The 16,253-nt window shown below is 41.4% G+C and overlaps 1 protein-coding gene across 2 annotated transcripts; it reads left to right on the forward strand.

Moving 5' to 3' along the window:
* Positions 1 to 396: 396 nt before the first annotated feature.
* Positions 397 to 14,014, forward strand: ALKAL2 (ALK and LTK ligand 2). Of its 2 annotated transcripts, none has more exons than XM_064412063.1 (6): positions 397 to 685; positions 1,497 to 1,841; positions 4,171 to 4,224; positions 4,336 to 4,416; positions 6,787 to 6,853; positions 13,332 to 14,014. In XM_064412063.1, exons 2-5 carry the CDS (start codon positions 1,559 to 1,561, stop codon positions 6,849 to 6,851), a joined length of 483 nt encoding a protein of 160 aa, XP_064268133.1. In that variant the 5' UTR covers positions 397 to 685; positions 1,497 to 1,558; the 3' UTR covers positions 6,852 to 6,853; positions 13,332 to 14,014. The 2 variants fall into 2 exon arrangements, with proteins under 2 accessions (XP_064268133.1, XP_064268132.1); XM_064412062.1 differs by having other exon boundaries at positions 1,510 to 1,841.
* Positions 14,015 to 16,253: the final 2,239 nt, after the last annotated feature.

Consider the following 16,253-nt stretch of genomic DNA (forward strand, 5'->3'; position numbering starts at 1 on the left):
GCTTTCCTCTTCCCCGGCAGCTCGCCCCCGCCCCAACACCTCCCCTTCCCCGCCGCAGCCGGGCCCGGAGTTCCCGGTAAACAGGCGGCTTCCCCGCCCGCCCCCCGCGGGGCTGCGGCCGCGGGCCGGGGACCCGCTGACGAGAGCCGCGCCAGGGACATCAATATTTCAGTGGCTCCTCAGCGCGGTTCTAATTAAAGGGTCGGGCGATGCGCACCCCCCCGTTCCCATCTTCCCGCCGCCGCCCCCTCCCACTCCAAACACACACACTTGGGACCGTCTCCTTACGTCGGAGAGCAGCGAAGGAGTGACTGAGCCCTGCCCGGGAGAACCGAGCAGGGGGAGGGACGGGGGGACCGGGGCGGGAGGGGAGAGAGGGCGGGAAGGGGGGGGCTTGTGCGAGCAGCGACGCTCCCGAGGTTGCCAAGTGGACTTTTATTGTTTTCCACCCACTTCCAAGTCGATACTATCTGCCGTCTCATGTCCATCCTATAGCCTATATAAGCGGCTGCGCTGGGGCTAGCGGCGATGGAGTAGTTTGTGGATACGGCGGGAGCGCAGGGACGGGAGGGGGGCGGGCGGGCCAGCCGCGGAATACTCGGACTCCCTGCCGTTCGCGGGCTGCTGCCGTCTGGGGAGCGGCTCCCGGGGGGAAGACACCTCGGCGTCTGGGACGGAGACACAGGTAAAGCGGCCGGCGAGCACCAGCAGCCTCCTTCCCCTCTGTCTCCCTCCGCACGCCCCCGTCCCTCCCGTCCCGCCGGGCCGAAGCGCTGCGTGCGGCGGGACCGGTGACAGCCCGCGGCGGGAGCGGCCGGGCTGGCAGCGCAGAGCCGCCGCACGGAGCGGCCGTGCGTGAGGGGCGGCCAGTCGTCTGAAGGCGAGCGGCTCCGAGCATGATGCTGACCGCTGCTCCTGCAGGGAAGGGGAACGGGGAAAGGGACGAAAAAGGGGTGCTGTCCCCTGCCCCGGCCGGTTGCCCCCAGCCGCGCACCTCCCGTCCCGTCCCGCCGCTCCTGCCCGCAGCCCGGGCGCGGAGGCCCGCAGCGAGAGCGGGGACAGCTGTCGCGGCTCTCCGGCAGAAACTTCGGGGAAAGTTGTCGCCCCTCGCCCGCGCTCCTCCGCTCCGCGGCGGGGCGGGGAGAGGCGGGGCGGAACGCCCGTCCCGGCCAGGGATCTGCTCCGCCGGGGCACCCCCAGCCTGGCCCCGCTCGGGGCTGCGCCCCCGCCCTGCGCGGGGCCCGGCGCCGGCCGCGGAGGCCGAGCCGCGCTGCCCGCGGCGCCGGGCGGCTCTGCCCGCGGGGCGGGCGCTGCGGGGCGCGGGGGCAGCGGCGGAGCCCCGCGGACCCCCCGCCCCGTCCCGCTCCGCCAGCCCCCGCAGCCCCGAGCGGGATGTGCCCCGCCTTGTGTAACCTGCCAAGCGGTCGCCGCTCTTTCCGCCGCTAGTGTTTCCGATTCCACCCCCACGAGTCTCCCCACTTTCGACCCACCCCCAGTTTTCTCTTCCAGTGAAACAGGAGACCTCACACAGCAGCGGATCCTTCTTCTTCATCCCCTTATGCACTCTTCAGGTCGGACTGCAATGAGTGGACTGAGGTCTTCTGGGCTGCTGGGGCTTGTACTCTTAATGCTCTCAGCAGGATACTGCAAAGAAAAAACAGACTCCACAGATTTGAAGGACAAGCAAAGTCTCTTAAATCTCATCATGGAGATCATTCAGGAATTGAAAAGGTACCACCTGGAGAAGGACAGTGGGATGCAGTACTTCTCCAAGCATGACTATAACTTGGATCGAAGGGAAGTGGCTGACTACGGAGGGTACCAGGACGAGCAGAGAGTTGGTAAGTCACAGTCCATTTTTGTTTTCCTAGAGTGCCTCCGTGAATGAGATAGTGCATCAGGTTACTAATTTTGTATTAAGAATTCACCACTCGAAATACCTGCAGATTCCCTTTGGTATCAGAAACAGACACAGATGGCAAATTTGGAATAGAAAACCTCCAGTCACCTCTCAGAGCCTTTTACTCTCTGGATAATGAACTCAACTGAAAGTCCAACTTCCTGTGGCTTTGAACAAAACCTAATAATAAGGGAAGAGACTTAAATGGGCTGAGATCAAAGAAACAAGGGATGAAAACGTTTTTTCCTGGAAGGTTACCACTTACTATCATATGCTTGGTTTAAGTGTTTCTTGGAAATGACCCTAGCAAGAATTCTCCTGCAGGACTGTAGTATGTCCTTAAAGACCTTACATACAGAAGTCTTCCCTGCAGCTCAGCGTCACTGAACTGAGTTGTTCACCCTGCTTGTAGTTCCTTTTGTACTCCAGAGGTAGCACCTTTGAAATACTAGGGAACTGAGATAGTACTCCTCTGTCACTGTGCAGGCTGTGACCAGCTTGGGACACTCCTGCAGCCATCCTTCTGCTCGTTTGATTGGCTCCTCTCTAACCTGCTTAGTTTGGTGATGTACTTCTGTGCACTCAGTTGAAACTTGATTTAGTTCTTCCTGCTGCCGTGTCTAATTCAGTGTTCCCTGTCACTCCCAAGTCCCTGCAGCGTTACTGGTGCTCATCTGACCCCTCCAACTGAAAGTGACTTTCTGAATGTTTTCCAGAAAATATCTACTCAACTTTTCCCAATCTGGCTTTTATTTTGATAGTATGCTATTTATTCTGTCTTTATTGATCTTTTAAAGCTTCATTGTACCTTTTTGTCATTCTCATTCATACTCAAATATCCTCATAATTTGCATTTATTGGTGGTTGTCATGAAGATGTTGCTTGTCTATTTGGATGATTAATGAATGCACAGAGGAAGACAATTCTGTTCTCCTTAGGGTCAACACAGGAGAGAACATTTTGTTTTACAAATGTTGAAGAGTCAAAGAGGCCAGATTAAGCAAGGAACTGTGATGTGCACAACTCTAAATCTCATCTTGGAACATGGTTTGGTCACCCTGTTGGTGCGAGACATCTGGCTTGTGTAGAACAGTTATCTACAAAATAAATAATCCTGCTTCAGAGCAGATTAGTTGGTAGTTGTTAATGATTTCAAAGCAGGATTTTTCATTCTGTTATTATGATGGAGTTTTTTCCTGCAACTCTGAAAAAGAACTACAAGTTAGCGTCTTCAATTTCAGTTCTGGCATCACTTTCCTAGTGAGCTTGTCCCATGGGAAGTTTCTGAGTGAAGCATGTGTGTTTTTAATGCTCTTCATGACATAATTAGGTCAAATAGGATAAGGTCAATTTTACTTACACTGACTAAAGTTAGAAGTAAATGAAGAATGACTTTCGAGAAGTGTCTAAATTCACAAGTGAATCGGATCTGGATGGAAATGCTCTCTGCTTTATATCTGATAAGAGGTGCCAGGGGAATGAAAAAGGCTGCTCAGGCATTCATGGTTAAGTAAATAAAGCACCATATAGTGTATCATACACAATCAGCACTAAGCCATCAGCATAGAGTTTGTAACGGAAAGCAATCAAAGATAGCTGTAAATCAGGAAGTCACAAGCAGGGGTTAGGGCTAAAATGGATTTCAGTAAACTAGTTTCATTTTGCCATCTGCTGAACACAAAACACAAGGCGGTAAACCACAAACATAGGGAGCCAGAAGAGAGCAATTTGCTTGGAATAATTTCCTGTGAATTTTATTTACTGCTGGGGGAGGGAGGGAAGATTCCTGTAAGTAGATCAATCCAGTTTCATGATTACAGAAGAGCAGTGCTTCTACAGACATACCTGGGACAGAATAGTGGTTACATTTGCATAAGAGAATTAGGAGACAACCCCAGACTGGAATATATCATTGAGTCTCTATCACTCATGTAATATGAAAGAATTCAAATCTAGTTAAACTTGGTAACGTAGTTCATAGAGAGCTAAAATCTCACTCTTCATTAATAACCATTGTCATTAATGATTTCTCACCCAAGAGATATTGTTCAATCAGTACTGTCTTTCACAGAGCATTTTACAAGGTCTCCCTATGTAAAGTGACTGTTTGCAATTTGGCCTACTGTTATGCAAAGGACTTTTGCCCTCCATGCACCTGTCAAGACATACTTGGTGATGTTGCTGGACAGATACTGTCTTCACACCATGCATGGCAAGCAGTATGAAGTCCAGTGCAGCAGAGTAACACTGTTCTTTTCTCTGTCCCACAGAAATAGTTCCCAGAGATCTGAGGATGAAAGACAAGTTCTTGAAGCATTTAACAGGTATGTTTTAATCTTGCATTGGTATTCGTATTTCACATACGTACCATAAGCTACACTGCTCTACTTGTGAGCTGTGCTGATTCATAACTTATTTTTTTCTTTATCTTTCAGGTCCACTGTACTTTAGTCCAAAATGTAGCAAACACTTTCATCGGCTTTATCACAATACGAGGGATTGTACCATCCCAGCATGTAAGTAACAAAAGCAGGCACTTCCCTAAAATGAGAGGAAACTCTAAAATTTATTAGTCCTATCAAGTATCAGTAGTGATACAATGTCAGTGTCTTTTAGAGCAGTCCATATTTTTCTTTGCAGGGAATGAATTCTAAGTATTCTCTACAGCTTTGCTAGAACAGCATCAGCATTACAGAGAGGAAAATGGAAATAAAACTTTCTCATTGCAAATACACTGTGTAGAATGGCTGTAAACACTGCATCCTTAGGTACTGATGTATTTGCCTCATGGGTTCCAAACCATGTGTTTGCTTTTCCTCTCACAAATATGTCATATTTAATTTTTAGTGCTGTAAATTCAAGACAGGATCACAAATCCAGGTGGGGTTATTTTACTTTTCATTGATTATTTATGCAGGACACATTCTATAGACATTTTCTATTTTGACTATTCAGCTACCAGTCTACCAGTAACGTTGACAATGAATCTTTGCAACACTTGTCTTCAGTGAATTATAAAAGTGTAACTTGTTAGCTTAGAAAAAAAGTGCTGATGGACACAAGTAAGCAAAAGCCACTTGTGATACCTCATCACTGTTGGCAGCACAGAGAATTAAATAAAAATCAAACACTGACATTTATCAGTCAGTAGATGGTGATTCCAGATTCATACTGAGGTGGACCTGTTGAGTAAGCAGATGCTATTTTAGTACAGCCTTTTCAGAATGGAAGCACACTTTATTTTACTTGTCTGAGGTCAACCAGTTGGGTCAGTAACAGAGCTGGGAATAGAAACAAGAGTTACAGATTCCAAGTTTCTAGTATTAATAAATATTTCAGCTCAGTGCATTTTAAAGGCATATTTGGTAAGAATTGTGCACGTTTTCTCTATTTGTAAGGCTTCAGTTCAGGAAGTCCTTGGAAGGATTTCTAGATGACAGGTAACCAGATAACCCTCTGTTTTGATGGGTGGAGATGTAAGTTGTTCATAACTTGTCTGTTCTGAACAAGCAATGGTCATATTGCCTTTTTCAGAAGGATCACAACACAAATGTCATTTGGCTCAGCACTAATGAGTACTCCAAGCTGTGAAGCTAAAAACTAGTTGGCCTTAAAGGCTCTAAATTAGCCTCTTCCTCCTCACAGGTGACATATCCACCAACATAATGTCTGGATAATGGAGAATCATCTGTATGAGTGGCAATTATACCATAAATATGTTGTGAGTTGGGATTGTTAACATTTAATCTCCAGAAAACATTAGATGTAGTTACTCATCAATAAAATAATGCCTAACAGAAGTGAACATCAACTACTGGGTTGGATGACTAGCATCTCTTTAAAGGAACTTTCTTCTAGGAAAATGAGACAAACAGCCTGCTTTAATTCTTCATGCACAGAACAATGTTACTTTTTGATAATATCCTGACTTCAATTTATACTGTTCCTTCTGTGTAGAGATCTGAAGGCCAAACAGCAAAGAAACTAAAAGTGTCTGTGATGCTTCAGGTGTGGTGGTAGCCAGTACAAAAGCATTGTGTTGGCATACTTTCTAGTACTTTGTACAGTGTAGGAGCATTGGTATCTGAAAAATAATTTACTTTTCTGTGTGTCCATAACCAACTTTTACAATATTTGCTTTCAGTTTTTCATGCAAATGAAAAACAAAACCCTTTTGAGTAATTTCTGTAGCTTTGCATTGGTTCTGTGTCTTACTGTGAAAGCATCAAAAAGTTGAAGGCACCTAAAATATGAATGACTAGCAATAGGACTTCTGTGGAAAAAAACATTTCTAGTATTAAGATGGAATTTCATACTCCTATGAATGTTTATGATGTGGTCATCCACTTGGGCTGGACTTAAGATTTGTATGCATAGAAGATGTTATTTGTCTAATTTAACAATGTTCCCAGGAAGAAAATCTATTGGAGAGTGGCATTACTTAATAATAAGTTGACAGACTTGCTCATTGAAGGCTGGATTTCAAAGGTGGATGAGCACTATTTATTCTTTCTCTGTATTTCTATGGAAATACTAGAGTCACATGTTTAGATCCTGCACGGAAGCACAGGCACAGATGTATAAATTTTTATACTTACATACATACACTTGGAGAGCCTCCAAGCACTTTCATGCTGTTTGTTTACAGATAGAACATGTGCAGAAGTCAGTTGCATAGTTAGACGTGCCATTAGACATGGCTTTTAGTTCTTACCCAATTTTTACACATTCCTCTTTTAAGTCAAAGGAGTTGATTTTTATTCTGTTGCAAACGAAGGTATTCATTGAACTTGCTGTGACACTAATTTGCACACTGAAAACAATTTTGATTTTTAAAGGCAAATTTGATTACTTTGGTAATCTAGTCATGCTTTTTTTTCATACAGACTATAAAAGATGTGCCAGGCTTCTTACTCGATTGGCAGTAAGCCCTATGTGCATGGAGGGATAAAGGTAAGCCTTTTCTTAGCAGAAACGACATTCCACTGCATAGCAAAGCAGCAAATGTTGTGTTTCATACATGAAAATTCATGGGAGTATAATAACAACTGTCCTTTAGATAAGGTATTCCCCTTCCCGAGGACTTGAAGTAACTGGCTTAATCTGGCAAATTTTGGCATTAAGGAAAGGGTACCCCCTACTGGAAGTCATTACATAAATGTCCATGTGCATCATCTGTGAATTATTTATAGCAGCATACAGTTAGCAGATAGTGAATTTGTTCTTGCAGAAAAACACAGCAGCTGTGGCTTATTTTTCAAGAGTTTACTCAGTACACAATTGCCTGTATTGGCAGCAGCAGCCACCCTTTTATGTGTGCAGCTGTAGATCTGTGCTGTACTCAGTAGTATGAGTTAATATATACATAGCTGTACACATCAAAGCTGTGTAAATGCAGATAGGTCACAGGTGCTTTTACAGTAATTCAGTTAAAAGGTATTGATAGTAGCATTGATAAACTATCTTCCAGCTATTTGGATTTTTTGGGATTTCCTTGTGTACACCTCTCATGTCTAGAGGTTAATTCTTTCCTTCTTTGCCTAGATGGGCCTCTATTTCCCACAAATACTTGGGAAATTTCATCATGCACCAAAATAAAAACAAAAGCCAATCAACCAAACCAAAAATTGCTCTCAAACCATCTGTAGAGAGCTGTAACGTGAAGGACTAATTTACATTCTGTCCTCAACCTTTACCTGAGACAAAATGTGATCTTGGACAAAGGGATAAATATTAATCATGTAGATTTGTCAGTAACAAATGCTGTCAAACCAAGATGCTTTAACTCTGTGGCAAATTACACATCTTGTGGAAGGAATCTGTGAGAAAAGTAATAAATATTAAGCATTTTATTTTATTTTATTTTAAGCATTGACACTGTTTTGCACTTCACTCTCACAAGAAAGCTGGGGAAATAGGATCAAGATAAATGTAAAAATGACTGGAAAAAGATATATAAGTAAGTTGTTAGTGCTTCATTGTCAAATCTGGAAAAATGTACTGACCAATGTCACACAGCTTCATTATGGGTTTGATATTGTTCAGTATATTGTTCAGTATTTTCATTAATAACTTGGGTGGTGGAATACTGTATTCATGTATTTCAGTATTATAGGACAAGCAACCATGACACAGTACAAGCTTGAAATTAAAAACAATCTTGGAAAATAAGCCAAATAGTCTAAAACCAGGATAACAGATAACGAGCAGAATTATGAAGTCCTGTAGGATTATTCAGCTGCAGAAATACATGGAAATTGGTGAATAGTTAGATAGTGCTGTTGAAAACAGAGGTTGTTGTGGACTGCAAACTGAGCAAGTCAGCAGTGTTACACTTGAAGAAAGTCAAACAATACTGGAATATATAAGTAGAATAATTGTTCATGAAACTCCTGACACAATTACTGTTACTGGAATACTGTATTTAATTAAGGGCACTACACTTGAAGACATACAGGTTCTTCTTGTATGAGTCCAAGAAAGAGCAACGTGGATGACCAAAGGCTTAGAAAACTCAGTGTACAAGAACAGTTACAGAAATTAGGATTATTTAATCTAAAGGAAACATGACTGCAGGAAAACCTGATGGAGCTGTTCAATTTCAAGAAAGTTTCTACAAGCCATTAATTTAACTTTGCAAATAGGTGAATAATATTATTATCAATACTAATAAGCAGATATATCAGAGTATGAAATTATTCCCTCCCTTTCTTTAGAAAATTTTATCTGTATCTTAACAACCTGCCATGTAAACATGAAATTATAATATGAAGGAATAGCAACTAAAGTAGTTCACATCTCAAGCTGGGAGTCTATTTAAAAATATCTTTTCTCAAACAACCTTTGCTCAACATATTTCAATGTCAGCAACAACTGTCCACTTCTTTTATTCACACAGACACAAATCAGTGGTGATAGACTCTTTAAGCAGCCTCACCTAGCAGAAAGGAAAGACTGTCCTCTACCACATGCATCTGGAGATGCACAGGTGTCTGTAAGATTAAGCCTCTTTTCTCCTCAAGGCTTTTCCACTGCACCAGTTCAATTTGTGTGAAACAAATTAGGTTTCCTGTTTTGTTCAGTATGTGATTTTTGTTTCATTGCACATTTATAAGTGGGTTGGGCTATAGTTGGACTATTACTTTGGTAAACTAGTAGTTTTGTTGGATTTTTCAGATCTGTGGACATCTATCCGTGTTTAGAGATTAAATTGGAGAGAAGGAAAAATAAAAATTTATTTTTATTTGTACTTTCAGTGCCTTTTGGACTAGCAGAGCTTTAAAACACACAAGACATTGAAACTCAGAGCTAAGATCAAAGAAGGAAATAATATGTGAAAACAGGAGTTAGACATGTTACTGTGACAACACATACCTACGTGGGCACTTGTGTGTTTATGGTGCAACATGTCTTGTGGAGCCTCAACTTTTTCTCATGTATCCTATGCATGTGTAACTGAGCTCCATCTTCTCCTTTTTTAACAGTGTGTGTTCCCTTTCTGCCTGTCCTACAGACATAAGCAAAGCAGGGACCCAGTAACAGCCCTTCAACTTGTTGAGATCGCATGAGTGAAGCCAGAGCAGCAGATTTGTATTATCACATCTCCCAGTAGTCCTCTTTTTTTTTCCAGTCAGCCTCCCAGGCTGTATTCCTTGGCTGCCACCAGCACCATCTCTAATTAATTTTATTCTGTAACCCCTTCTCATGGTCAGCGCAGCTATGCTAGAGTCCTGTCCTTGATGCTTCTTTGTTTTGTTCTGTTCTTCAGCCTCCTTCTTCTGTCAGCTTTCCTAATAGTTCCCATGTTGCATGCTTGGTTTGCTCCACTCCATGCAGATACATCCCACAACTGTTAGGTTGTCCATATCTTTAGTAGGTAAGAGATGCCAGGAACACAGTTCCTGAAATCTTCACCTAAATAAAGTTCATAATTCAGATCATGAGCAGTTCTGGTGACAGACAGTGGTGAATCTGAAAACCCCTTTGACACCTTTGATCACAGCCACTTTGGCTACAGTCATACAGATTTTACTGCTTCTGTTTGAAAGCTTCAGGTGCTGCTGTTGGTGCTCCATCCCTTTTCCTTTACCTGTTCTATATGTGTTTGCTAGAGACCAACACTGTTCTCATAACTTACTTTGAAAACTCCTTGCACTATGAAGAGAAGTTCAGGGACTAAGGGCTGCATTATCACATCTTATTACATACTTCTGTTTTGAAGATTTCGTCTAATTTCTGTACTGACAAATATTAATGGGGTTTTAAAAACTTTTAAAGCATCTACAGTTATTTCAAATAAAGTAAAACTAATGACATACATTTACACTAATAAATACAAGACTGGTGCAAGTAGTTGGAGTCTCAGGCTACACAGAGAAAATGAGGTTTATATATTATAAAAAGTGTATTAAAGAAATCTACCAGTTGCTTGCTCCCTTAAGATGCAGATGCAAATAATTAATATTTGTACATACAGGTCAAATACTCGCTGCAAAATTTGTGATAAGCTTAAAACTGAAATTTCCTTTGGAACTCCGAAAAATCTGTGTAAACTCCTCAAGATGTATTGGCCATATTAGTAATGTATGGGACAAATGCTGAAAATATAAGATAAAGTTGGAAACTTAAAATACTCCACTAAATATCCCATTACTATACACCATATTATGTATCAAATTTTTCAAATTTTTCTTAAACCAATATATTTGGGCACTTGAATTTTGCTTCAAATATTTTGTAATAATGGAAACAACAGCCCTTAATTGCATTCTCCCTTAGATTGCTGCTTTCTCAGAGTAACATGGAGTGCATTGAAATGTCAGACACTTGAATTCCATAAAAGTGAAGGTGAAATTAAGATGAGAGGACTGTGTATCATTCAGTGAAGGCCTGTTTTTTTCTAGAAAATATAGCTTGATCTGTTTTATACAGCTGCTCAGGGCATGTTCAATCACCTCTTCATGATGCCAGGAATTGGTTCCCAAGTAAACTAATTTAAGACTTTTCTCAGAACTACTGCTTTGAGTTAAAAAGGCAGCCAGTGTGCATCATCCAGGTTTATTAAAAGGCAGCTCACAGTTTTGCTTGCTGAGATGTGTGTGGCTAGTATCAGATGGAACATTCAGAGCTTCATAATCTTCAGTGCATGGATCTCTGTGATCACATTACAGCAGAATTCTACCTGGGTGTGCACACTTGGGAAAAGAATTTTTTATATATAAGTATGAAGACATTCTGCTACAAAAACCTACTGGGACAGTGTTTTAAAGTTTATATTGATATTTAAACCACTAAATTCTTATCATATAGATTAGCTTTTTCTTACAGAGTTTATCATCATGCACAGGTAATAACCAGAATCAAATTTGGAAAGCTGTAATATACCTTTACACTAGCTTTCATTTGTGCTTTTAGAACTTAGCACAATTGGCTGGGGAGTTGTATAGTCACCTGTGTTCTCAACAGAGGCTGTAGTCAAATTGCATTCAGGACCTCCACTAAGACTATCCATCATCCTTCAGCTAAGTTCCAGCCTAATATTCCTAGACTGATGCATATAACAGACTATGAAATAAAAAAAAAAAATTAAGCAGTAGAATAGATTTCTCGATGCTAAAAACCTGGGCTCTCTTGAAGGGTTTCTGAAAATGCCAGGGGTTTAGAAAACTGTGTTAGCTGATATAAAACTGTCAAGTTACCCATACTAAGGGAGGTGTAGTTGAGATGACAAATGAGCATCCTAACCACTGTTTTTCACCCCCAGTGAGCTGCATATTCCCATTAGTAATGAAAAAAGTTTTTATTGCATTTTCAGTGTTTAACTTGTAGATTGTATCACACACTGATCAAACCAAAGGCATGTTAATTTCTTCTAAACATCACTTTTTAACATCATAGCCTAAATAGGGTGCAGTAGGAGCATACATACAGAAAATAAGCTAGATGAAAATGCAAGACATGGAAAATTTATATCAGTTTCCCCCTCTAAGGAAGGATATAAAAAAAAAAATAGAAGTAATTGTCCTATCTGCAAAGCCAGAAAAAAACCCTAGATTACATTAAGATTTTCTATAACATTATTACATTTCCTAAATAGCTTTCAAAAATTGCAAAACTAAATGTTTAAATACTACTAACAAGTATTTCTGTATGCACCAATAGCTTGATTTGCAATGGATTATGTCAAGTCCAACTGACTTCGCATACAAATGATTCCATTACAAATTATACTTAAGCAGTAGAAAATGTAGAGAAGCTCAGATTATCAGAGAACTCACACTGATCATGGGGAAGACAGTTACCTATGTTCAGACAGACAATATGAAAGTTTTAACTATGAAAAATATCGTCATCAGAATTCTAGTATCAGATTATCACTGTTTTTTATCTCCCCCATGATGGCTGTAAGACACCAAAGCTTCATCTGGGTCTGTTTGCATGTAAGAGTCTTTCAGCTGTGTAGTTCCTGCTGACTGAAGAAACATTGTACATTTTTTATTTCTAAATAAGAACAAGAACAGGCATAGAAACACTTGAAACTGGGTGGACAGACTTGCAACATTCAGTGCTCACCTGTCTAGAAGAGGATGGACTTCTAGATATGTGTATGTGCAGTTACACTACATTTTCTTACAAGCTTTAAAGGTGTGAGGGTAGTAAGGTTGTGAAAACCTTCGCTGCTCAACTTTTGAATCATATTTCTAGAATAGAGACAAAATACATACGTAAGCAATGTGGAAACCTGTAATTTTGTATTGGTGATTTTAAATATCAGTGTCATAGGCATGATTGTGATTTCATTCCAAGACACTCTTCTGGAAGACTTCAGGCAGCAAATTGAACCACTGCAGCTCCTGCTTAGTTTGTGGTGGCTCAGTGTTGGCATGTTCTAGGGGCTATAGTTATACAACCAGCTCTTAAAAAGTTACTTCTATTTGTTTCTTGTTTATATGAATCCAGATTTCTTCACAAAAGGGCCCAATGAAACATCAAATCCTTCCTAGATCCATCAAACTGGACACGCCATGAACAGCTCCTGACACCAAGGCATTTAGACAGCATTTTGCAATCTGTTAATGCTATTCCTGAGGTTTATTCACTTCTTGACTTCACAGATGCAGTCACTGGAACGGATTAACTGTGAGCACATTTTTGATAGGTAGAACTGGATTTCCCTCGTGTCTATCAAAAATGAACCATCAGAAAAAATTATGCTTTCCAGATTTTTAGCCTTGATTAAGAAAGCATTAATATTACAGTCAGGCTGATATGAACTGAGGTAAATCTAAAATTCACTGCTGATCTTTCCAAAGTTATTACTGAATTTTCCAGTTTTATTTACTATTTTCGCAATGATAAATACATTCTCAAACACATGAATGTGAGTATAAAAATGATGAAAGGCAATTTCTTCTTTCTTTTAATCCACCAGATGTTATTACCATGACAAGGAACACCAAGAACCAAGAGAAGTGCCTTGGAAACCAACAGGGAAACAGAACTTACTACCTTTTAGCGAATTCCATTGTGAACAAGAGATTTATTTTTGCAGATTGACAGACTACTTCCCATAATTCTTTTAACATGCATTTTGTATGTCATTGACAGTTTGCAGATTGACATTCTTTACAGTAGCATAACTGCCAGTAGTACTTAATGCTCCATACTTAAAAACACACTACAATTGATGTGTAATGCTGCCAAAAATTATGTAAACACAAATATTTCACCAAGAAAATTCATGTTCTGTTGCTTAATTCTACAGTTTTAAGGAATGTTTGTTTGTATATCTAGAACTACTAAAGATCTGCTCCACAGTAGTTGTGGTCACTTGATATCCTTCATGCTTATGCAATTTTTTAAAAGTTTGGTTAAAACAGACTTGCATTGGGGTCACATTGTACCCTGGCGTACAAACTGCATGACAAACAGGAATGTTATTCCAAGTAGACATACTTTTTGGGACAGTGGAGCATGGATTTTGTACACAAACACAAGCTGCCATTAATTTACTTTATATAATAAATGTATAAAACATTCCAGCGAACGTGCAATATGTAAATATTGTAAATAACAAGCATAAGTAATAAAGTGTTTGGTATTAAGTTGTTCTCAGTTTGCTTTCTGGTCACTGAATCCAGGTAAACAAACTACCTTCTGGCAGCTACTATCATTTATCCACACTTAAATTTCTTTCCACAGAGTTCTCTTGTGTAAGAAGGAAAGGTGTACTCACTTCAGAGTTCAGTAACCTGGGCATCCTGGATTTATGAGGATGCATAGGTCTGTGTGTTTCAAGCCCACAGAATGGCCAGACTACAAGGCTGCTCAAATTCTCTACAGTTTTATAAAATGGAATCTTTTTTAAGACTAACAGATGTTCTGAGGGTTTTTTTTTTTTGGGTTTTGGCTTTGGTTTGGGGAGGGGCTTTTTGTTTGTTTTTTAATAATGTGCAGTCTGTTCATGATATTGCAAGGCAATCTAATCAGAAAATATCCAGGAAATCATTTTAGTCTTGTAGAATTTTTAAGGAGTTATTGTTACTCCAAAAACTTTGACATACATTTCCCTTTATTTATAAAATCAGATATTAAATCCAGTTGTCACAGTAAAATGACTCAAACAGGAAGAAAAATTTTATGTGCAACCTATAAATCCATGTATTGGGTTTGCATGGTTAGGTTTTGGTAGTGGAGGGGCTACAGGAATGGCCTCTGGGAGCAGCTGCCAGAAGCTTCCTCCATGTCCAGCAGAGCCAATGCCAGAGAACTCCAGGATGGATGTGCTGGGCCAATTAGAAATGGTAACACCTATGGGATAACACAGTTAAGAAGGGAAAAGTTACTGCTCAGTTGTAATTGCAGCCAGAGAAGAGCAGGGTGAGAACCTGAGAGGAACAGCCCTGCAGACACCAGGGTCAGTGCAGAAGGAGGGGCAGGAGGTGCTCCAGGCACCAGAGCTGAGATTCCCCTGCAGCCCGTGGGGCAGCCCATGGTGAGGCAGCTGTGCCCCTGCAGCCCATGGGGATCCACAGGGATGCAGAGATCCACCTGCAGCCCATGGAGGAGACCCACACTGGAGCAGGGGGATGCCTGGAGGAGGCTGTGACCTGTGGGAGGCCCGTGCTGGAGCAGGCTCCTGGCAGGGACCTGCAGACCTGTGGAGAGGAGCCCATGCTGGAGCAGGTTTGCAGTGGGACTTGTGACCCTGTGGGGGACCCAGGCTGGAGCAGCCTGTGCCTGAGGGACTGCTCTCTGTGCAGGAGTGATCCACAGTGCAGCAGTTTGGGGGGAACTGATGCCTGTGGGATGGACCCACATTGGAGAAGTTCATAGAGAACTATTTCCAGCGGAGTAGGGGAAGGACTCCTCTCCCCAAGCAGCAGCAGAAACAAACTGGGATTGACTGATCATAACCCCCATTCTCATCTTCCTGCATTGCTGGGGGAGGAGGAAGAGCTGGAAGGAGTTGGGGAAAGGTATTTTTAAGGTCTCATGTTACTTCTCATCACCCTGCTCTGAATTTGTTAGCAATAATTTCAGTAAAAATCTCCAGCTTCAGTCTGTGTTGCCCATGACACTATTTGGTGAGTGACTTCTCCCAGTTCTTCTCTCAACCCATGATCCCTTCATTTTATTTTCTGTCCCCTGTCCAGTTGCAGAGGGGAGCAAGAGAAAGGCTCTGGTGGGTGCCTGGTATCCAGCCAGGGCCAACCTATTAAAATGAACCACTTTTATCTTAATACTTGCATTTATAGTTTCCATTTTATCCTCAGTTTGAAGCACAAAATGTAAGACCAAAACCAAACATGACCCTCCCCACCCTGAGAATGATAGGAGCTGAGATTCTGGGAACTGACACTTCAGAGCCTTCAGCATCCAACTCTTCAGAAGAAATGGCAGAAGACAAAATCCCATCCTGGAATGTGGCTGTATTTAGCAGGGGAGAAGTACATATTTTTATTTGCTTTCAGTGATGACTAAATGCTAAGTTCCATGTCTCAGTGGATGCAATACATGCCTGCAGAAAATATGGTTGTTAAAGGAATCAGCTTCTATGGGATTCACTAAAGCTGCTCATCTGCAGTAAACGTGGGTGGAACTCTGTGCTTCGCTGTGGTTCCACTGACCAGACCACAGGCTAACACATGGGAGTTTAAAATATTGTGAAGCTTTTTTTTTCTAATAGGATACCCAAAATCTGGCTAAACAAAAACCTTCTAGAAAATCTCCTTGTAAAAGGGAAATAGCAACTTATTAGTTACTTAATAAATTAATATAAATAAATTAATCCCCTAGAAGTTTTCTCTATATTTATCAGAAGTCATCATGATCTGACAGAAAATACACCTAT

Source organism: Passer domesticus, chromosome 3, assembly GCF_036417665.1.
Source record: "Passer domesticus isolate bPasDom1 chromosome 3, bPasDom1.hap1, whole genome shotgun sequence".
In the NCBI taxonomy this organism is placed as follows: domain Eukaryota; kingdom Metazoa; phylum Chordata; class Aves; order Passeriformes; family Passeridae; genus Passer; species Passer domesticus.